The sequence below is a fragment of the Pituophis catenifer genome, unplaced genomic scaffold (genome assembly GCF_029215685.1).
Source record: "Pituophis catenifer annectens isolate HBS135680 unplaced genomic scaffold, rPitCat1.0.hap2 SCAF_2, whole genome shotgun sequence".
In the NCBI taxonomy this organism is placed as follows: domain Eukaryota; kingdom Metazoa; phylum Chordata; class Lepidosauria; order Squamata; family Colubridae; genus Pituophis; species Pituophis catenifer.
In genome coordinates, this window is record NW_027256882.1 from 136,115,866 (window position 1) to 136,138,341 (window position 22,476).

The 22,476-nt window shown below is 36.7% G+C and overlaps 2 protein-coding genes across 8 annotated transcripts in view; both read left to right on the top strand.

Moving 5' to 3' along the window:
- Positions 1–332: 332 nt before the first annotated feature.
- UTP18 (UTP18 small subunit processome component) lies at positions 333–14,052 on the top strand. The gene is made up of 14 exons (XM_070934660.1): positions 333–607; positions 2,001–2,131; positions 3,031–3,126; positions 3,955–4,037; positions 4,154–4,245; positions 7,331–7,456; positions 7,868–8,042; positions 8,419–8,519; positions 8,808–8,898; positions 9,526–9,649; positions 10,545–10,719; positions 11,431–11,573; positions 12,013–12,057; positions 13,950–14,052. Exons 1-13 carry the CDS (start codon positions 371–373, stop codon positions 12,035–12,037), a joined length of 1,599 nt encoding a protein of 532 aa, XP_070790761.1. The 5' UTR covers positions 333–370; the 3' UTR covers positions 12,038–12,057; positions 13,950–14,052.
- Positions 14,053–18,805: 4,753 nt separating this feature from the next.
- CSNK1D (casein kinase 1 delta) overlaps positions 18,806–22,476 on the top strand; it is a 45,417-nt gene continuing 41,746 nt past the window's right edge. For all 7 annotated transcript variants that reach the window (XM_070937620.1, XM_070937619.1, XM_070937622.1 and 4 more), the window contains exon 1: positions 18,806–19,064. In XM_070937620.1, the coding sequence (XP_070793721.1) occupies positions 18,989–19,064 (76 nt within the window). In that variant the 5' untranslated portion in view covers positions 18,806–18,988. The remainder of the gene's footprint in view (positions 19,065–22,476) is intronic.

Genomic DNA, 22,476 nt, shown 5'->3' on the forward strand with positions numbered 1-22,476 from the left:
TTGAGGGAGGAACAAAAAAAAAAATGGGGGAGCCTAAATTGAAAAATGGGTGTCACGTGAGACGCGTCTCAAGAGACATTCATTAGAAAGCGTAAAGAGATGTGGAAACCGTACACTTCCGAGACTAATTTTGAACGTTGACTATGAACAGGAAGGAGGAAGCAGAATGTGTAAGAGTTGTCCAACTCCTCACTTCAGGTTCTTCAAAAACGCCGGAAACAGCGTCCCGTCGACAGGCGGTGTCTGCCTAAATCGCCTTTTATACTAGGGCAACTCATCCAAAGCAAACAAACCCCAAGGCTTCCGGTTCCTGCAAAACGGAAGTAGTCCTTTCACGTCCGGTTCGCGTTTTCCCGAAGAGGGAGAAAGCATGGAGGCCAAAGTTGGCGTTCATTCCGGCAAGATGCCGACTCGGAAAAGACCTCGGGTGGGAGAGGATCGGCTTGAAGTGACCGTTGTTTCTGAAGAGGACGTCCGCCGAGCTCACCACTTGGCTCTTCTGGCGGAAAAGCCGGCCTCGGAGCGTGGCCTGGAGGAGCTGGTCTTCGGCGGGGTGGAGGAAGACGAAGGTCTGCTGCTGCGGCGGTTTCAAACCTCGTGCGCCCAGGTGACGGGGACAGGGGCCTGGCCTTTCTCCCATTGGGAACCAAGTTTTCTATTCCTGCCCTCCGGCCCTTTTTCTTTCCCCCGACCTCTTTCTTCCTCTGAAACTGTGTTTTAAAAAAAACAAAAAACTTGGCAGCAACTGGGAGTTGAGGTCCGTCCACACATCGTAAAAATTGCCAAGTTCGAAAAACACCGCTCTAAACACTGGGTGGCAAGCAGGGATTCAAACGGCTCTTTGGTTCTGTGAAATGGAGCCATAATCTGCGGAGCATCAAAGTATTTTATTAAATGCTGCTTTGTACTTTGAAAGTTATTGCTCCATTTACTCCTTACCAATGGTGATGATACTTAGAACTTAGAATCACTTTATTGTCACTTTGAATGCACACTAATTGGCATACATTAAAATGAAATTTCGTTGCATACAGCTCTCAAGTATGCATACATGCCATGTATTGAAAGGTCTAAAAGGTCTAAAAGATCTAAAAGAAAAGGTCTATCTTGGCTGTTCACCATCCTGAGTCCTTCGGGAGTAGGGCGGTATAGAAATTTGATTAATAAATAATAAATAAATAAAAGAAAACAACCAAGCTGAGAAAGCATCAAGGACCCCCTCATTTCTCCCTTTAACTTGTTAGTCCCTCACCTTCTGAACTTGAGTTGTGTTGCATGTGAAGAAATAAAAGTGTTAATGAAATGCTCTATTGGGGGGTGGGGGGGCAGGAGTTTTGACCATTGGGGGAAAAATAGTGATTTAGTAAATCAAAAGAAATGAAGGCATTGCTTGGTAAGCAGATAAACTTAATTCCTATCTGCTGTTTCATTTAGGGATACAGAATGCTGGTAATCCTCAATTTATGACCACGATTTTGGCCAAAATTTCCATTTCTAAACAAGACAGTTAAGTGAGGTACCCCATTTTATCACTTCTTTGCCACTGCAGTTGTTAAGTGAATCATGTGGATTGTCAAGCAAATCTGGCTTTCTCCATTGACTTGGCTTTTCAGAAGCCGCCTGAGAAAGTTACAAATGGAGATCACATGACCCCTGGACAGTGCAACTATCATAAGTACATGCCATTTGTCAAGTGTCTGAATTTTGATCATGTGACCATGGAGATACTGCAACAGTCATTAAGTATGAAAATTTGTCATAAATCACTTTTTTTAGTGCTACCATAACTGTGACTGGTTACTAAATTAATCATTGTAAATCAAGGATTACCTGTTAACTACAGTAATTGGGGCTGGCATTTCCATTGCTAAGTGATGCAGCTGTAAAGCATGATGTCAAGTGACCACATTTGCTTACCTACATCAAAAATAGTTTAAAAAACATTTAAACTTTCTGCTTTCAAATTTTCTTTTTAAACAGTTTTGTTTTAAAAATTTTAGAGTGGTGATGTGGTTAGCAGTAACTTTGTAGAAGAATCTGACGATTCTGAAGCGGAGAATGATACAGAAGACAACTTACTTCCATTGAAAAAGCCAGCATGGGTAGATGAAGATGATGAAACTGAAGAAATGTATGTAGTACTCAGTAAATTGATTTCAATCAAACGATGTCATAAGCAAATTGTATTTAATTCTTTGCACTTTTCTTTAATATATTTAAATACTTTTGGGTGTGAAAATGTTTTAACTATCTTTTTTTAGCTTTCCAATTTAAGTTAATTTTACTGCCTTCTCGTTTTTAAAAATATTGCCCAACGACTCTTTTACTTTGGTATTGTTGTCGTTGATCAAATAACATTAAATGTGAATACAGGCTGCTGTTTGCATTATATAGACCAATTTTTTTCCATTTATGTCTTGCCTTTCCTCCAGTGAGCACAGTACATTATATAATTGCCTCGCCATCCCTCTTATTACAAAAATAGCCAGATGAAATCAGCTAAACTGAGTGGAAAACTGTTTAGTGAATTTGTGGGTTGAAATCTGAATCTTTACTTATGTCTCATACTTCAGCCATAATGAAATATTAATATAGGATCTACATTACTGTAGCTTTTCTCAACTTACCCTGGCCATGCTAAGAATTTTGGGAGTTGAAATATTGGCATCTGGAAGATACCTGGTTCAAGAAATCTGATCTAATATGCAATAACAGTATTTCATTTGTCTCATTTTTATATAGTTTAACAACCATACTGCCCTGGATATTGTTCAAAACTATTAAAATATATATCATAAAGATAAATAGAATAATGATAAAGGCAATGGTAATATGATTGTCATGTACTAGATCATTAAGCCATCTAAAATTGAAAAAAACAATAAATCCTGGATTAAGGTACAGAAATTGCCAAAATTTGCCTGGATGTGTCCAAATAATTAGCAGGAGTGAAGCTTGGAATCTTTACCTTTTAAAACTATAAATAAGTAGACAATTGTATGAATTTACTATATGGCTTTGTTTTCCCAGAATTGACATGACACACCGGCATCGGAAAAACATGATGAAAAGTGATGCAGAAAATAAGCTTTCAAAAACAAAACTTCAGAGAAGATTTCAAGAAGAGTATGTTTTATTGGTAACATAAGTTATTTTATATAATGCTATCTTTGGGGATTTTATTTCAGTTACAATCTGAAATGTTTCTGTTGAATGCAAGAAGTAGCAACACTTTTTTTTTTTTTGCCTACTGCATTCCTAATACAGGTAGCCCTCGACTTACGACCACAATTGAGCCTAAAATTTTTGTTGTTAAGTGAGTCATTTGTTAAGTGAGTTTTGCCCCATTTTATGACCTTTCTTGCCACAGTTATTAAGTGAATCACTGCAGTTGATAAGTTGGTAACCCTGTTGTTAAGTTGGTAACCCTGTTGTCAGAAGCAAAGGTGATCACGTGATCTTGGGACAAAGCAACAGTCAGAAATGTGAGCCATTTGCCAAGCGTCTGAATTTTGATCACATGATCATGGGAATGGTGCAAAGTTTTCAACTTTGAAAAAAGGTCATAAGTCACATTTTTCAGTGCTGTTGTAACTTTGAACGTTCACTAAACAAACTGTTGTAAGTTGAGGACTACCTGTAAAAGATTCAGTGATACAGAATCACATTTGTGGAATACAGAATGTACTATACAAAAAAAAAAAGTTCAAGTGTGCTATCATTCATTTTAGTCATTCTTCCATCACACCGTGTGACTGGGAGGCCAAAGAAAGAAGGATCATGCATTATTGGGTAACAATGGTCACCTGCTTCCCCCATTTCTTGCCTTTTGTCCCCACTTTATCTGCTGCTCATTCTCTGATTCCTCATATTTTGCTGACTGTAATATTAATTATGAATTTTTGACTTATCCGGACAACCTGCTTTGTCTTTAGTAATAATACTTCTTTACAGATTTCAAGGTGCTATGGGAACAACTCCTTCTTGGGCACTGAGAGGCACGAAGAACAAAACCAAAAGGAAAACCACACACGAAGGTAATTGAAGCTCATCACTGATCGCCTATATAAATAGAAGATGTAGTCTTGTGCAGATATACTGTGTGTGATATTTAAGCACAGATTAATATTGACAAGGACTTCCTCTGCTTAAGGTGACACCGAGGATGAAGAGGAGGAGGACCTGTTGCACAAGACAGGCAATTTTGTGATCATGTCAGACTCTTTACCGAAAGGCATTTTACAGGTAAATAAAATTCGTGTTCATTTTTATTTATTACTATTTTTGGCAAGCTTATAAATGGGAAAGGTTAAGTGTGGGGGCACTGAAGATTTGTGAATGCTACTCATGCCATTGTTATATCTTGAATATGTTGTTAGGTTGAAGTATAATATAATTATGTGGAACTTCAGTATTGAAAGCAAACTTTTTGCTTCATGTTCATCAGCTCAAGGAAAGGGATGTCTTACTGATCATATAAATCATTCTGGGTGCATTTTTTAATATCAAAGAATAAGATAAACATTTTAAATAAAACATGTTGGACGGAATACAAGTCTAAATAAGAAACCCTTGAAACTTGGAACAAAAGAAATCTCAAAATACTATGAATCTTTTGCCTTGAAGAATAGTGGAAATTCAGAAGTTCTTTGGTCCTTTCTCAGCCTAGCCTATTGTTCATACTACCGTATTTTTCGGAGTATAAGATGCACATTAGTTTTTGGGGAGGAAAATAAGGGGAAAAAATTCTGCCTCTGCCTACAAGCAGTAGTTGGTATTTATCTGGCTAGCGTCCTTGCAGCAAAGAGCAAACAGCTTCAGCACATTATTGCAGCCTGATTCAGGACGAGAAGCTGATTGGCAGTTGGATCAGCCTCCCAGAATACCGCCAATCAGCTGTTCTAGGCTGCAGGGATCACCACAGCCCATCACCGCCTCCGCACGTCGCATTTTCAGCCTCCACATGCTTGTTTTAGACCCATTCCAGGCTGCGGGGTTCGCCACAGCATATCATCGTTGATCACAGCCTCTGCGTGTTGTGCTTTTGGCCTCCGCATGCCCTGTTTTCAGCCTCGGCGTGTCACATTTTCGACCTCTTCCAGGTGGCAGGGATCGCGCCGGTTCCAGGCGGCGGGGATTGTGCTGATCTCCACGGCCTGGAACTGACCAAAAATGTGACGCACAGAGGCCAAAAATGCGATGTGCAATGGCCAAAAGCGCGATGTGCGGAGATGGTGATCAGCAATGATGTGCTGTGGCGATCCCCACAGCCAGGAATGGATCTAAAATGGACCGTGCAGAGGCCAAAAATACGATGTATGGAGGCTGAAAATGGCCGAAGGGTGCAGGTAGGCTGGACTTCGGCAACATTTGGTGTGTAAGATGCATTGCAATTTTCATCAACTTTTTTTGGGGGAAAGTGCATCTTATACCCTGTTTCCCTGAAAATAAGACATACTCTGATAATAAGCCCAATCGGGCTTCTGAGCGCATGTGCTAAAATAAGCCTCCCCCCACCCCAAAAATAAGCCCTCCCTCAAAATATTTAAATGCAGAGCTGGAAATCAGGTAAGATGGCAAGAAGAGCCCCATCTTGCTCCATGCACCCCAAAATAATAAGCCCACCCTGAAAATAAGGCCAAGCGCTTATTTCAGGGTTCAGAAAAAGAAAAGACAGTCTTATTTTCGGAAAAACACGGTACTCCGAAAAGTATGGTGCTTGCGCCCAACCTACAGAAATATTAATATAGGCTTATTAAAAAATAACAGATAATGAAGCAACATTGAATCAAACTCTTAATACATTGTCTCAAAAAGCAAGCAAATATTGTTTTTGAGTTTTTCAATAGCCATGCACAATCACAATGCTTAATGCACAATGTAATGTATAATGACAATATAGGTAGTCCTCGTGTTATAGCCATTTGTTTAGTTTGGAGTTGCAATGGCACTGAACAAAGTGACATCTTTTACACTTTCAACAGTTGCAGCATCCCCATGGTCACATGATCAAAATTCAGATGCTTAGCAACTGATTCATATTTATGATAGTTGCAATGTCTCAGGGTCATGTGGTTACCTTCTGTGACCTTCTGACAAGCAAAGTAAATGGGAAAGCCAGATTCAATTAACAACCACGTTATTATTAGACAAATGTAGTGATTCACTCAACAACTTGGCAAGGAAAGACGTAAGATAGGGCAAAATTCAATTAACAACTGTCTTGCTCAGGAACAGGAATTTTGGGTTCAGTTGTGGCTGTAAGTCAAGGACTATGTATATATGCTTTAGGATTTGGCAATCTGTTTTATAAAGAAGTTATAAGACATGCATAATATACAAGAGCAAAGGGATTTGTAAATTCTAAAGCAATACAGTAGTCCTCAACTTGCAACCATTTGTTTAACCACTGTACAGTGTTACAACACTGCTGAAGAAAGTGCTTACAACCGGTCTTCACATGAACATTGCAGTGTCCCCATGGTCACAAGATCAAAATTCAGGCACTTGGAAAAAGGCATGTATTAAGAAGGTTGCAGGGTCCTGGGGTCATGTGATCACCTCAGAGAGCTTCCAATAAGCAGTCAATGAGCGAAGCCAGATTTGCTTAATGGCCACAAGAAAAACGCTAGTAAAATTGGGTGTGACTCACTTAATGACTACTTAGCCTCAGAAGTTTCAGTCCCAATTGTGGTCGTACGTTGAATACTACCTGTATTAAAATAGCCAGAAGCAGAAGTCAACCTTATTATCAGACAGACAGCATTATCTTTATTTCTGAAAGTGTGCTTAATTGACTCTTCCTTATCCATTATCCTCCCTTTAGCTAACTAAAAACAACGGCAAATGGCAACAACAACTGGTGTGAAATGTGCCACTGCTGTTTTAAGTGACTCTCTATTTCAAACTTCCCAAATCTTCCTTTCTTAGATGATTTTCTTTAGCTTTTTCCTTTTTGTAGAATTTGCAGTACCATGGGAATAAGATAAGTTTTTTCTCCTGAGAGCAAGACAGACTTCCAAATAATACATAATGGCGATTCTGTATTTAGAACTTTTAAGTTCAGAATTTTTCTTGTCTATCATTCAGTAAGAATTAGAGTGTTGTAATTTATTGAGACATTTCATCCCTCCAACAGTTTTTGTATTTTTGGTATTTAATATTTATATATTTTAAATCTCACTTGCACGTTTAATGGACCTAATAGCAAGTTCACTGAAATATATTCTAATCCCAGTAGAAATTTTCTGCTTAGCTTTTCTATTTTTCTACGTTCTACTTAGGTTTGCTGAGCTCTAAAAGCACTGTATATTAATATTCTGTCTTTTAGATGAAAAATTGTTTGCACGCCAATAATGAACGGGTATCAGATGCCAAATTAACAACTGTTCAGTTTCATCCTGCTGCTCAAGTTGTTCTGACAGCTGGGCATGATCGATCTATATCACTATTCCAGGTAAGAATGATTTAGTTTTTACTTTATTTTTGTCCATAAAATTAAGCAGCTTGTTGTTTGCTATCCCATCTATGGGTCTGGGATGAAACCCAAAGATTGTAGACAAGCAGGACTTTCTAGTATTTTCTCAGAAGCAAAAGAATTATGTCAAAGCATCATCTGCCATAGTAAGTAATAGTAATTTCATACTTGTGGAAAGCTTTGAATTACAGTCATTTATTTGAAGAGAGTTGAATACCTGAATTTTGCAGAGCTTAGTGAGTTTCTTATTTGACAATAAAAAGTTAGTTTTATTGTCTTATCTTATGATCTTATCTTTATCTTATGATCTGTGTATATTTTGTGTATTATATTTTATACATCCTTAGTACACATAGGTACTGAGAGAACAGTGTTTCTTTTTTCTTTAAGGTGGATGGTATCACAAATCCACAGATACAGAGCATTCACTTGGAAGACTTTCCAATTTACAAGGCACGTTTCAGTGCAGAAGGAGAACAAGTTATAGCTACTAGCATTCATAACAAACTATTTTATATATATGACATGATGGAAGGAAAAATTATTCCTATAAATCATATCAGAGGTAATTTTTTTCATTAAGGTTTCTGAATGTAATCTTATTCTTTTGTTCCAAGAAGAAAAAACTAAGCAAATATTACTTTGAAATTATCTCTCTATGTCTGCTTTTATAACTTCAGCTAGACATTCTCTCCCCCTCCCTCTCCTCCGTGTGTGTGTGTGTGTGAAGAAAAAAAATAAGGAATCAAACTACCATTTTTGGACATGTACAACAAATAACTTGTTATACTTTTGGCTGCAGTACTGCTCACTTTTACCTGGGAATACATCTCCCTAAAATCTAAGGGGATTGTACTGTTAAATTGAAAGGCTGAATAAGTTTTAAAAACAAATTCTGTATATAGAAGAAACAGATTTTACATTTCTGCTTTGAATTATAGGCTTAGAGGAGAAGATTGTCAAAAAATTCGAAGTATCTCCAGATGGAACATTCCTGCTGCTTACTGGAACATCAGGTTATCTTCATTTAATTACAATGAAGGTAAAGTTTCTATTTGCATGTTTGTTTGGGATAACATAGTTCAGATAGTAATATTGTACCATTTAATTAAAATTAAGACATATTTATATACTTGTTAATCCATACAATATTTTATTGTAAGTTTACTGAATCTAATTCATGATTATTGGTAGCTCTTTTCATTAAATAATTTATATGAGTAAATGAGTAAACTAATAATGCAAAAGAAAAAGAACAAGCTAAAGAATGACATCAGATTAATAGTCTTATAAATAATGGTGATGATAGGCATTATTATGTCCATTTTAGACAAAAGAATTTGTTGGAAGCATGAAAATAAATGGAAAGGCTATTACATCATCATTCTCTCCAGATGGCAGCAGAATCTACACACATTCTGGTAATGTTTTCAAATTTGATGACATGCAGAATTGCTGACTGCAGATTTAGTATTTGTAGTTTGGTGAAATAAATATTTTTTTAGTTCAGCTTACCTTGTTGCTATTGTATTGATTGTCCCCATTTTGAAACCACAGATAACTAAGTGATCATTAAAACATAAAATAGTACAGTAATATTTGGTCTAGTGTACGGCACCTGGCTAGAAAGTAGAAGATCATGACTTCTAGTCCCACTTTAGGCATGAAAACTGGCTGGGTGACCTTGGACAGGTTGCTCTAAGCCCAACTCACCTCACGGGCTGATTGTTGTGGGGAAAATAGAAAGAGAAAAGACCATTAGATACCTTCACTGCTTTGAGTTGTTTAGAAAAGTAATAAAGGTGTGACATTAAATAAATATTTGTAACTCAATACAGCCTCCCAATCGCCCCAAAAAATCCTTTTGTATACCTTTAGTTTGCTCTATATAGTTTCCATTTCATATCTTCTATCAAAAATAACACAAGAACAATTTGAATAATTGTCAAAAGGTTCATGGTCTAATCATTTCTTTGTTTTCTAAATTGGGCATGTGGTGTTTAAATTCTTTTGAACATTGTTTTCAATAACACATACTTATCTATCAGATGAGGGTGAAGTCTTCATATGGGATGTGAAAAGCAGGCGGTGTCTGAACAAGTTTACTGATGAAGGTTGTCTGCATGGTACTTCTATTGCAGTCTCTAAAAACAGCCAATATATTGCATGTGGGTAAGTAAGCAAAAGGAAAGCCAAATATTATATACTTAAACATTGAGTACATGTGTGCACACGGAGAGAGACTGAATTACATACACATTAAACCATGGCTTGCTAAACCATGATTTACAAGCCAAAATGTCTGCATGTACATGAGGCATTCTCTTTGCATTATATGATCCAGATTAGATTCGTGGAAATATTTCAGTGCCAGCCCTGGATTAGTCCACTCCATATAAAGAAATTTTCAATTGGATGTAATTTTTTGGACTATTGAAATCATTCAGAGGAATGACTTACAAAATGCCCTCCAAGCTTGCTGATGAAAGCTATCTGTCATCTTAAAAAAAATCATTAAGACTGCTTCAGAGATCAAGGGCATCACAAGGGCAGTATTGCCTGTTCATTAGCCTGGTACACATGTAACTTTTCCATTTAAAAATTAAGGGCTACCAAACATGAAACTATATATTACTGATCAAACATAATTATGAAGGTGGTCAGCCACCACATCTTATCCACAGCTTGAGTCACCAGCTGAAATTTGTGAGGTTTCTGAATAGATGACAAAACTCATAATTTAAAGTTATTACTTGTAATAACTCTTTGAGTCAAATCTGAATGTTTTCAAATGTTCCTTTTTTCCCCCAGAAGAAAATTCCTAACGGACAGAGTATTAAGAATAGTTTTTGTTGGCTTTGGAGTTAACATCAACCTGAAGCACTTTGCCCAGAATTTATAAAGTTATAAAATTCATCTCTTATTAGTATGTAATATAATTATCCTCTCATTTATGTGGAGTGTAATTGAAAATAACCTTTTGGGTTTGTTTTTGTTAAACATTTGAGTATGTGCTACAATATAAGAAGCTGACCTGTTTATAAGTCATCAATATTTCTCTTTCTAGTTCTAATTCTGGAGTTGTGAATGTATATGCCCATGATGATTGTATCAGAGAAACATGTCCTAAGCCTCTTAAGGCTATAATGAATTTAGTCACACCTGCTACATCGTTAGTTTTCAATCCAACCACTGAAATACTAGCAATGGCTTCTAATAGAATTGATGATGCAGTGAAACTGGTAAGTATATTTTTATTAATGTTGTACTGAAACTTTCATTTCCTCCTTTTTGCACATATTTGCATGGAAGAGGGCAAACCAAAACAAAAAGTGAATGGGAATTTCAAGCAACAGAATTTTGATATAAATGTTCAAGGACAATGAGATTGCATTTTACTATAATGCAGAAGCCTTTATTTACACAAAATACTTATGTAACCCTACAACCATGTTGTGATTACATAGGGTATTTTAAATGTCGAAAAGAGAATTCAAATACCTATAATTAACATCTCCCTTGCCTCCTTTATGAAAACTTTCTTCAGAATTGTTCCACCATTTGCAAAAGAAACAAATATTTTTTATTTTGTAAGGATTACAAACCAGCATAAAGCATCTATTCAGAGAAAGATTAATTCAATTATTCATTGATAAAAAAATAATACTAAAAGCCAATAATCTGGCTCTTATATTTTTTAAGGTAGGCAGTTTTGTACTTGCAATTATTACTTGAGAGAAAGGTCTGGCTGAAATTTTATATCTTACTCAAAAATCTCAAGACCTCATTGGCTGTTCCTGAATAAAATATTAGCTCTTTTATTGCTGCATCAAAATTAAGTATATTCTAATATATGAAGAAGTCTACCTAATTGAGAATGTGAATGTTTAAAATATACTGCACAGTTCGCCTTCATTCTTTTTATTTTTAACAATTATATTCCTTTTTTATAGGTCCATATTCCTTCATTTACAGTATTCTCGAATTTTCCTGTGTTCAGAAGAAAGTTGTTCTATTTAGCTTACTGTATGGATTTCTCGCCAAGAAGTGGATATTTTTCCATAGCAAACAACAAAGGCAAAGCTTTACTGTATAGGTATGTAATAAAAATTGATTATATGACTATATGACTATAACTTCTTGCATACTTTTGATACTGCTTTTCATAATAATCATAATAAAAAAGATTTTAGTATACAATGGGAATGTAAGGAAGAACAATTAACCCTGAGTCTGCTTCAGTCAATATTTGGTACTTTTAAGTACTAAATGTTAAATTAAGTATTAAAACCAACTAAATTTTAATGGAAAAAATCAAAATAATAAACAGTATTTCTGATGGATCATAAGCATGACTATTTTTTTAGAATTAAGTCTAATAAAATCAGTATACCTTAACTCTTTAAGTAATATAATCATAAAATATCTTTGATTAGAAGTCACCTCCAGAAAAGTCATATCAAATAATATGTGGCATGGATAGGTGATAACAGTTCTTAAGCTCTCTAATGTTAATTCTGTTTTAACTTTTGCAGGTTGAAACACTACTCTGATTTCTAAAATGATTACTTTAAAATTAGGTAAGTATTAAATGAAGTAGGAGGCTTGAATTGTTGCAAACGTTAGATTTATTTAATCCTTGCAAAAAATGTTTTATTTATATATAACAAAAATGCAGGATTCCAGAAATTGTACAAAAAGCATGATAGAGGTTGAAGAATATCAAATTTGAAACAGTTTATGTAATTAAGAATTAAAATAATAAAATAGCAATGTGAGTTACCATTCCTTTTTCTTTTTATTCTTAGTAGGTTTTTTTTCTTTTGTCATGAGGATAAATATCTTTAAGGAAACAGAAAATAAACAATCCTATAGTCCTATAAATATCCTTCAAGCTGATTTCTCCAGAGACATGTAGTTTTCTTTAAAATAACATGGGTGTAGTTTGCTGTTCCCTCCAATGGGATTTTTAAAACAATTCTCAGTATTCCTTACAAGCCTGGAATCCTGTTGGTTTGTCATCCAAGTACTAATCAAGTCAGATTGCAACCTAGCTTTATAGAATTAAATAATTAAAAGAGACGCCATTGGTACTGAATTGGTACTGAATATATTTTGCAGAAGGAATGCTTACACCTACCAACTGTAGTTTGAGATGGCTCAGCCTCAATCATTCTTTCACAAAATGTATTGATCTCATCATTAAAACTATTGCAACATCTGAAGAGTGAGATATATCAATTTAATAGCAAGAGGAATTACTATTGTTATTTGTGATCTTAGGTTGAGTATGACATTCTCTTAAAATTCTGGGGGGATGATTTGGGATGGAAGTTGCTGTAACCTATTAAGGTATTAATGGCCTAAAATTTCTTTTAAATAATCACAATTAATTGTCCTATTGGCTGAAACATTTTGAGGAAATTGGAAAATAACATCCAACAGTTTCTCATAATGAATCCTGTTATTGGTTTATCATCCATGTTTCCTTACACATATAGATACAACATAAGAAATCAATTCTTCATTATTATCTCAAAACTTTGGAGCACTAAAAGACAACTTTGGTTGGCTCAGTGGAATTTAATATGAAAAATAGTTTTAGTTGAAAAATTGTACCAAAAACATAGAGCTTTGAAATGGAAAACAATGAAGGATAAAATTATTTAAATCTGGTCACCAGTTACATTAACAGCACTTTTCCTAAGGAACCACCTTCAGCTGTACAAATGTTATTTTGGGAAGAATAATTGAATATGAATGTTTAAATGTCTGTATTTGTCTTTAAAATCACATCTATATGTCTGTGTATCTTATTTTTTCTCTAATCATGTTTTTCTTATTGGTTTGTTTTTCTTTTTAATTAAGCTCATTAATTAAATTTAAATTTAAAAATTGCTTCCTTACTTCCTCACTCCTCAGTGAATGTTATTAGGACAAATTCCACTGCAGATTAAAAGCTCTTTAATCCCCCAGAGTATTTAATCAGTGTAAGAATAGTTGGAGTTATCATAAACTATTCTTCTATACAGGAATTATTTACATGTATGATTGGCAGATGATTCTGCTGAAGCAAAACAAACCCCTGTATTGCAAATATTATCTGTAAGCATCTTCTAATAAACTATTGTAAAGATGTGCAAATTAGTGTGGCTCTGCCAAGTATTTACGAGCTTAAACTTCAAAAAAGGAGAGTTAAATATCTGTGAATGTTAGCTTCTGAGGATTTTTCTTCTGACTAACTATAGAATTTCATTGCACAGCTTAATGTGTTAATTTTTTAATTTTAGACTGTTGATTTTTCTATAACTCGTATACAAAAGGTGAAATATATACATGTTCAGTTAATATGGTATTAACATATTTAATTAATGTCTTGCTGATTCAATAAACGTAGGCAATGAAAGGGTTTCTGTGGAGTGCAATCTAATAAAATGTGTTGACTGACTCTTCATTTTTTTCTTTTTTACAGATCATGCAACTTGTGGTTCTAAGAAAATAGATTCAATTTTATTATCTTTTAAAAAAAACAAGTATTTCATCACAAATACATTTTTTTTGTAATTTACAAACTAGCTTCCATGTTTTTACATTGTATTATCAATATATTTAACAGAAAATAGCAGGTGAAAATAAGAAATTATGCCCATATTGGGCAATGACATGGGTGTACATGGTAGAAGTGAATTGAAAAAGAGAGTCCCAAAGGTGCTTTTTTTTCCCCAAGAGACTTTATGGTTTTTCTTTGAAAAAAAGAGTACATTCAATCCTGCTTTTGGGCATATAGAATATTCATCATGCTTTATACTGGATGTGCTTTATATTTATTTAGTCATTGGATTTTTATCCCACTTTTATTACTTTATAAATAAGTCAAAGTAGCAAATATACATACTTATTTTTTTCTACAAAAGCAGCCACTTTGTGAGATAGGTTGAGCAGAATGACTGGCCCAGAGTCACCCAGCCAGTTTTCATGTCTAAGGCAGGACTAGAACTCAGTCATTTGGTTTTTAGCACAGCACTTTAACCATTACATCAAACTGGCTCTCTTGTTTGCTTGATTTTCAGGTAAATATTTAAATAATAGAGAGAAATTTAAAAAAATACTGGAGCTTGCCAGTCTTATTAAAAATAAACAGACACAAATTCAGAATAAGTAACAATTATATAGAATTTCAGAATATATATATTCACAGAAGTGCACTGGTTTCGATGCAATTTATTATAGTTCCAACAAATAACTATACAGGTAGTCTTCAACTTATGATTATAATTGGTTTGATTGATTTACTGTTAATAATCAAAGGTTGAGGCATCCATGCAACCGGACCTGATTTTACTACATTTTTTGCAGTTGTTATTAAGCAAAAACCATAGTTGTACATGCAAACACATTCTTTTCAATGGGAGCTTTTCATTGGAAATTGGCAAAAAATGCTGAAAACCAGCAAGTAACATCACAAATTGCAGCCATGTGACCACAAGACGCAAACAATTATAAAGGCAAGCTTGTTGCAAAGTGTCCAAAACATGGTCATGTGACTGGGGAGCATGGTGTGACATTTTACAATGGCCAGAAGTGACCTGTAAAGCAGACATTTTGAATTATTAATCAAGTGGTCAAAAGTTGAAGCTTAGCTATAGGTGGGAGGGTAAGCAATTAAAATTTGAAAAAATATTAATTGCATTTACATCCTTTGAGAGCTGAAAATTGTCTGTGTAGATATTTTCCTTCTATATTTAATTTCCAAAAGGAGTAGCCTTATGGGATTGATTGTTGTCAATCTTTCAAGATAGCAATATTAGGAAGCACATTCCACAATCACTGCTGGAACTTTTTTGGTATAGGCTCAGTAATAGAATCTTGAAAGCCTAACAGCATTTTCTCTTCCCTCACATGAGGGCTGAGACAACATGTCCAAGAAAAGATGATTTGAGCCTGATCATTTGTCCCTCAAATGAGAACTTTGATTTTTTTTTCTAGGATCCATTTTATTTGTTTTCTTGGACATCCAATATGGGAAAAACATTCCTAGCACCAGTCTGATCTTGATAGGTGTACAGACTCTTCACTGCATTTGAATATTCTTTCAAAAACCTTCATTGTTACCTTTCCAATTGCTAGTCTATGGCATATTTCTTGATTGCCGTTTCCTTTACTGTTGACCGTTGATCCTAAAGATAGAAGATATCCACCGTTTTCATTGTCAGTCCTAAGGCTGATTACTGTATCTGTTATCAATAGTTTGCTCTTCTTTATATTTTGTCTTGGGCCCATTTTCTCACTATGTTCCTTGGCTTTCATATTACAGAGCAGGATTTCAGCTATAGAGTAGTATCGTAAGTGTAGCACTGGTCACTGCTGGTTTTTTTCTTCTAATTTTATAATCACACTCCTTTCTCTTGCAATATTGGGCATCCCTCTATATATTCACAACCTAAGTTGAATAAATAAGGAAAGAGCTTTGTCTCACTTCTCTACCAATCTGGAGCCAGTTTGTTTACAATATTCTGTCTAGACAGTGGCTTCCTGTGCTTTGTGTAGGTTTCACATGAAGGCAGGGAGTTACTCTGAGATTCCCATTTTCTCAAGGACAGCCCACAGCTAAATATGGTCAACACAGTAAAACCTTAACTGTGTCAATGAAGTAATAGACAACGAAGCATATTTTGTTTTTTGTATTCTTCAACTTTGTTGTTTACCAGTATGTGTAAGCAATAATGTCTCTCATTCTTCAGCTTTTTCTAAAATCGGTTTGAATACCTTTCTAACTATAGACACATTGATGTTGATTCTTCTGGGTTGCCTATCTCTTTTCTCATTGCTGTTTTTATCTGTTCTTAACACTGTATGCTGCCCAGAGATGTTCTAAATTGGATTACAGATCCAACAAATTAATCTGCATTTCCCTTTACATGATGGGCTCTAATCTGTGTTGGATGATCCTAAGCATTATTTTGTCAGCAAGTGAAAATATTTTACCCTATTTTACAATAGTTTGCATTTTTGTTAAGTTTCTTTTCTTTAATGTTAGTAGATAGATCAACCTCTCTAATTTTTTCTGGTTCCCTGCAGTCACCTTCAAAGTCCCCTCTTTTTCATAATCAGCACTTTCCCACAGGTTTCTTACAATTAGTTTCAAAATTATCATTTTTTGTAAAATTTTAAGCAACTCCCAGGATATTATTCTTATAATTAATTTTAAAATCTTATTTCAAGTCCATTTGGCCCCTTAATCTGTTTATAAACTTCCAACATCGATGTTCTAGACACCTTTTTGATGTTAATTTAGAAATAAAAATAAAGTCCTTAAACTGTCATCAAGAACAGAAGGAAACTTACCATACTTTTCGGAGTATAAGCCATACTCTCCCCCCACTCCCCACAAAAGAGGGTAGAAATGTTGGTGCATCTTATACACCAAAGACAACCATTTTTGGTCTCCCAAAGCCCTGCCCGTCCTATTTTTGTAAAAAACTGGCTCGTTTTTCACAAAAATGGGGCGCACAGAGGCTTTGGCTGCAGAGTGCTCCTGTGGGCCGTTTTTGTGAAAAACAGGCCCATTTTTGGCCTCTCAAACCCTCCACGTGTTGCATTTTTGCCCTCCCCAGCTCCCAGGAGCACTCTGCAGGCTTCCCAAACCCTCTGTGTGCCCTGTTTTTGCGAAAAACAGGATGCAAAGAGGGTTTGGGAGGCCTGCAGAGTGCTCCTGGGGGCCGGGGAGGGCAAAAACTTTTTTTCCTGCTTACCTCTTCAAAATCTTGGTGCGTCTTATACACCGGTGCATCTTATAGTCCAAAAAATACAGTACTTAGTGTAACGAAAGTTGCCCTTCTGAAGACTCTTAACATCCAAAAAGCTAGTAACAAGCTATTTCCTAAAGAGGTTAAGAAAGGAAACCCAGTCTCCTTTTGTAGGTGCCAAACTGCACCTCCAGGGTCCCAGAGCTCCAAAACCTTCTGGAGACCACTCTCTTACAGTTTCCTGATGGGAAGCCACAGTATGGAGTACTTGGGACAATCCTGGTCCTCTCTTTCCTCTAGAGAGGAATTCCAAGGAGCTGGTTCCTCTTTCTGCCATGGTCATCAGATCTGCTCTTGCAGAGCTATGTTCAGTTCACCACTGCTTCCCCAGAAGACCAAAACAAATACTCGATTTGCCCTCTTTCATATGCTTTCTATAATTTTCATACAATGGAAAGAGAACAGTGGGAGTTGTCATTACAAGAACTGATGCCTAGTTCCATGGTGTTGGATGTAGTTACTACAGAGAAATAATAGGCTTAAGTATTCATTAGTGCATACCAATTATTGGACTCCATCCTATTTATTAATACAATGACCTTAAACACTCCCATGATCTGAATAATTCCTATTGTTTCTCTTTGTTAGTAAACTTGTGGCAGAAAATATTTTTGAAATTTTATAGTAATATTTTAGTACCGTAGCTAATTTTTTTTAAAAAAACTGACCTAATAACTTAGATCTTAAATATATATAAACTAAAGCCTAAATGGTAAATCAAAATTATTATATTTGACAAGCATAAAATAATGCAAAAACTTTTAAGACAACACACTAATTTATAAAATAGTAAAATTAGCATCCAAAACCTGGGCTCTATATCTCCGATGATGTTTTTGATGTGAAATGTGCCAGCAGAATTTGAAACTCTTCAGAATAAACGCTATCGATAAATCCAATGCACCATCATCACTTAGGATTTTATGTAAGAATACTCGTTATGGGTGATATCTTCCCAAAACCCATCTTTCCCACTTTTGTACTCTCCGGATATACTGGATTTCGATTCCCCTAATTTTCTGTCTGGAAATCGTGGAGCTGAAGTCAGAACACACGGGAACAGCAACAGGTTGGAAGGACTGCTCAAGAGTGGAAGGGAAAGTCCAGTTCTGCGCCATTCTGCGGCTCCAGCATGGACACCTCTGGAAGAAACTGCAGGCTCGCTGACTGCCCGGCCTCTTTCGGGGCGTGCGGGGAGGAGGGGGGGGGTTGAAGGCTCGCTCAGAGCAGTCATCTGCAAGATGCCACCGCCAGTCTCTTCTCCCCCCCCCCGGAAAAAAAAAAAGCCCCGCGTCATCGGACGGAATCAATGAGCGAAAGGTAGGCCCGGATGTTCCAACCGCCGAGGTTGTCATGGAGACGCGGCGTCGCTAAGCCTCACAATTTTACAATCCCGCCCCGTTCCTGTTCTCAACCGGCTTTTCAATCAGAGGATGCTCCGCCGTCTTAGGCTCCACCCATTGTTGCCAAGGAAGTGAGGTCACATAATATGGCGGCTCGGTTTTACCTGCGTTAAGCGGGAGGGGGGTATCCGGGGCTCGGGGAAAAAAAAATCGGCGTCCATCCTTCCCACCCGGGCTGCGCTGCCGCCCCCGAACACCTCGGGCGTCGAGAGACGGGACGAAAGGCCGCGATGGTCGCTGGTGCTTCCCTGCTTTGAGTCAGGGTCCTTACAACAAGGGTTGGGTCCAATCGAGACGCCTCGATGGAGTTGAGAGTCGGGAACCGGTACCGGCTTGGCCGAAAGATCGGGAGCGGCTCATTCGGAGACATTTACCTCGGTGAGAAAAGCGCTTGCGCTGTCAAGATCCCAACGGTTTTTCGGGGTGTCGGAGGTTAGGGGGGAAGTGGGGAGGGGGTGGAGGAGAGGCTGCGTCGGGAAGCGGCTCCGGTGGGGGGGGGAGGGGGAAGAGTGGGGTTTTGCTGGGGCCTTTCGTCCGGGCTGCCCTACTGGGTTGACTCTGCCCGGCGAGGTGAGAGAGGAACGCCCAAGAGCCGCATCTAGTATGAAAAAACGAGAAGCGAGTTTTTGTTTTTCTTCTTTTTTTTCCCCGGAGCCCGTAACCGGCTCCCCGGAAACCCTCTTTGCTCGAAAAGTAAGGATCACCGATTTCGGTGGCTTTTCCTCGAAGCCCAACGTGATTCTTGATCCTCCTTCTTCAGTCTATGGCTTATTCTTCCTCTTCCTTCGTACCAGGAGAAACGACAACAGAGTTGGAAATCGTGTCCAGTAACTTCCTTTATGACCTTGGGCAAGTCGCACTCTGCCCTGCTTCTCCCCCATTTCCCTCTTCCTGGTTGCGATCGGGGGGGGGGGAGGGGGAGGGGGGGAGATGGAAACCAAAATGTTACAGTGCTTGGGGGTTGAAGACTACGGGGCTTCTGACAGCCACGGTGTGAGAACTGGGTGAATGCCCAGCTCCGTTCATGGGTGGACAAAACCTTAGGCTGCTCCTCTGTTTAGCTTGGAGGCCTTCAATATTCCAGAAAGTTTCGGGTATTTTGCAAACTAGCTTCTGAGGGGGAGGGGTAGCCTACAGTCAAAGTAAAAGCTGGAAGAAATTTAGCTGGTTATTGTCAGCTACCAGTCTCTTCCTTTTTAATAATAAACATAATTGTGAACCTGAGGCCCTTATATCTTGGGTAATGAATTTTTAATAGATCCAGAAAGGATGATGTGGATTATTATTATTATTTTTTGGTTGCGTTTTATATGTTGCAAGCTCTTCTGGGTGTCTCCTTTCAAATTGATACGCTTTATTGCAAAGGTAAGACAGAAATACTGTTGACTGCAACTGATCGTGGTAAACAGCTCAGGATTCAGTCATACCAAGGTTTATGACTACATTCATTGCAATATACCTTTGAATTGATATAATGGGATTGCTCATACTGCTGCTGTATAAACTTGTCAAAATCTGAGCTGCTTCGCTTAAAATATTTTATGGATCCATCTAATATTTTCAGGGACAACATAGCCCAGTGCTTTATATCAGCAACATCCACAATGAGATGACAACACATACACGCAATGACATAATCATACAAATGCTGTGATTATTTATTTCTATCTGAATGTCTGACACAAATATTAAGTCATAGTATTTGTATGATTATGTCATATATTTGTTTTCTCTCCTTGTGGATACCCATAGTTTGTTAAAATGAATGAATAGCATTAAATAATGGATATTCGGCTTTCTTTTTTTAACTGTTAGAGATGGAGGACATGAAAATCAATGCCAATTTGAATAATTGGCATATACAGTACATTTTATTGTACCATTAAGTACTGAAGATTAATGGTGAATAATGTGCAAATGCAGCTTTCTGAGATGTTTCCATTTTTTTAACTTGGAAAGGATCATGTCCACAAGAAAACTTAATGTGGTTTCCTTTCTACATGACATATAGAATCTTTAGTTATTTCAGTGTTAAAAGGTAGTACTTCTGAAGCTATTTAGAAAACTCTGCACCCAGCACAAGGAAGACCTATAATTCTCTTGCAGCTCCACCTATAATTAAAGTTGTTGTACAAGTTTTAAAACTTCATATATGTATCTTGCTTCTAATACCCTATCCCATTAAACTATCAGACAGCAAGCAGATGTTTACCTCATGTGAGGGACAGCTACATATTTTCCTTTTGAGAATGCTATATAAGACAAGCAGAGGTTTTTAGTTTATGTAGGAAATAGGTGTAGGAAAACTAAAGTAGCTGTTGGTATTTCATTTATATCTTTGTATTTCAGCTTTGCATATGATCAGAATGTTTTTGAATGCTGACATTTGTGAAGCTAACGAGAATAGTGTGTGTGATATTTTAAAATGTTTTTAAAAGATTTAAATATTTAGTTGGAATTAGAAAGGGTGGATTGTCACTTCTTAGTATTTGAAGAGACTTTCTCTTAATAGCAAAGTGTTTGATATCAATGTAGATTGGTGTGTGGTAATTGTCAAGACAGGAATAGTTTGCATACTAAAGTACCTGGAGCCAGAACTTTCATTTAATTATGCACTGTTTTAGTTCAGTTTGAATGTACTATAGAACTGTTGCCTTCCCCAGTTCAAAACTTTAGAGCTAGGAAGTATGTCACTTCAGTGAGAAGTACTCTTTTTGTAAAGTGAATTTCCTTTGTCCTTTGAGTACCACTTTATATGATATCTCAAAAGTTAATACCTGTAGTACATTCTGAGAGCCAACTTGATGTAGTGGTGAATGCATCAGGCTAGAAACTGGGAGACCATGAGTTCTAGTCAGGCACAAAGCCAGTTGGGTGATCTTGGGCCACTCAGTTTTTCTCAGCCCTAGAAAGGGGGCAATGGCAAACTTTCAAAAAACCTTTCAAGAAAACTGCAGGGATTTGTCCAAACACTTGCCAGAAGTTTAAAAAAAACCTGACTAGCTCACACACAAAATAAGACATTCTACATGAATAAAATTCTCTTAAATGATTTGGAAGTTTAAAGTAAATAGTTATGGTATTCCATCAATGTAACATTTCCCGTTTTATTTATATTTTGTTTATCAGATTTATACAGTTGCCCATATCACAAGGAGTGGGCAGTGTACAACAATCAAATAATATATATATATATATATATATATATATATATATATATATATATATATATATATACTACCATTATAAAAATAGAAAGCAATCATTATTAAATATTAAACACAGACATGAAGAGAGTCAATATTGGAGCCATCATAAAATGTTACTGCATTTCTGGGACCCCAAGCCTAGTGAGATAACCAGGTCTTGAGTGATTTCTGGAATATTAAGAAGGCTGAAGCTAACCTGACTTCAGGGGGGAAATATGTTACATATCAGAACAGAATTCCTATCTCCTGGGATCCACAAAAAGTAAGGCCCTAGCAGATTATTCACAGCATACCTTCTCTGCCAGATCTAATGGGACAGGCTGATGTAATTGGGGATAACTTGTCTCATGGTTTAATTTTAGGAAACTTTTGAACCTTCTTTTAATATTCACATATGTCATTTATTAGATTCGTATAATGTATACAACAGCGTGCTGGAGAATGGATCTCAAGTGGCGAAGACTGGTGTTCTGAGATGCACAGAACATTGGAGTTTTCTAGCATTTTCTCTCCACTGGAGGGACGGAGATGATAGTGTTAGCTAAAATGCTAGCGAATGGTAACATTCTGAGCTTTCCAGA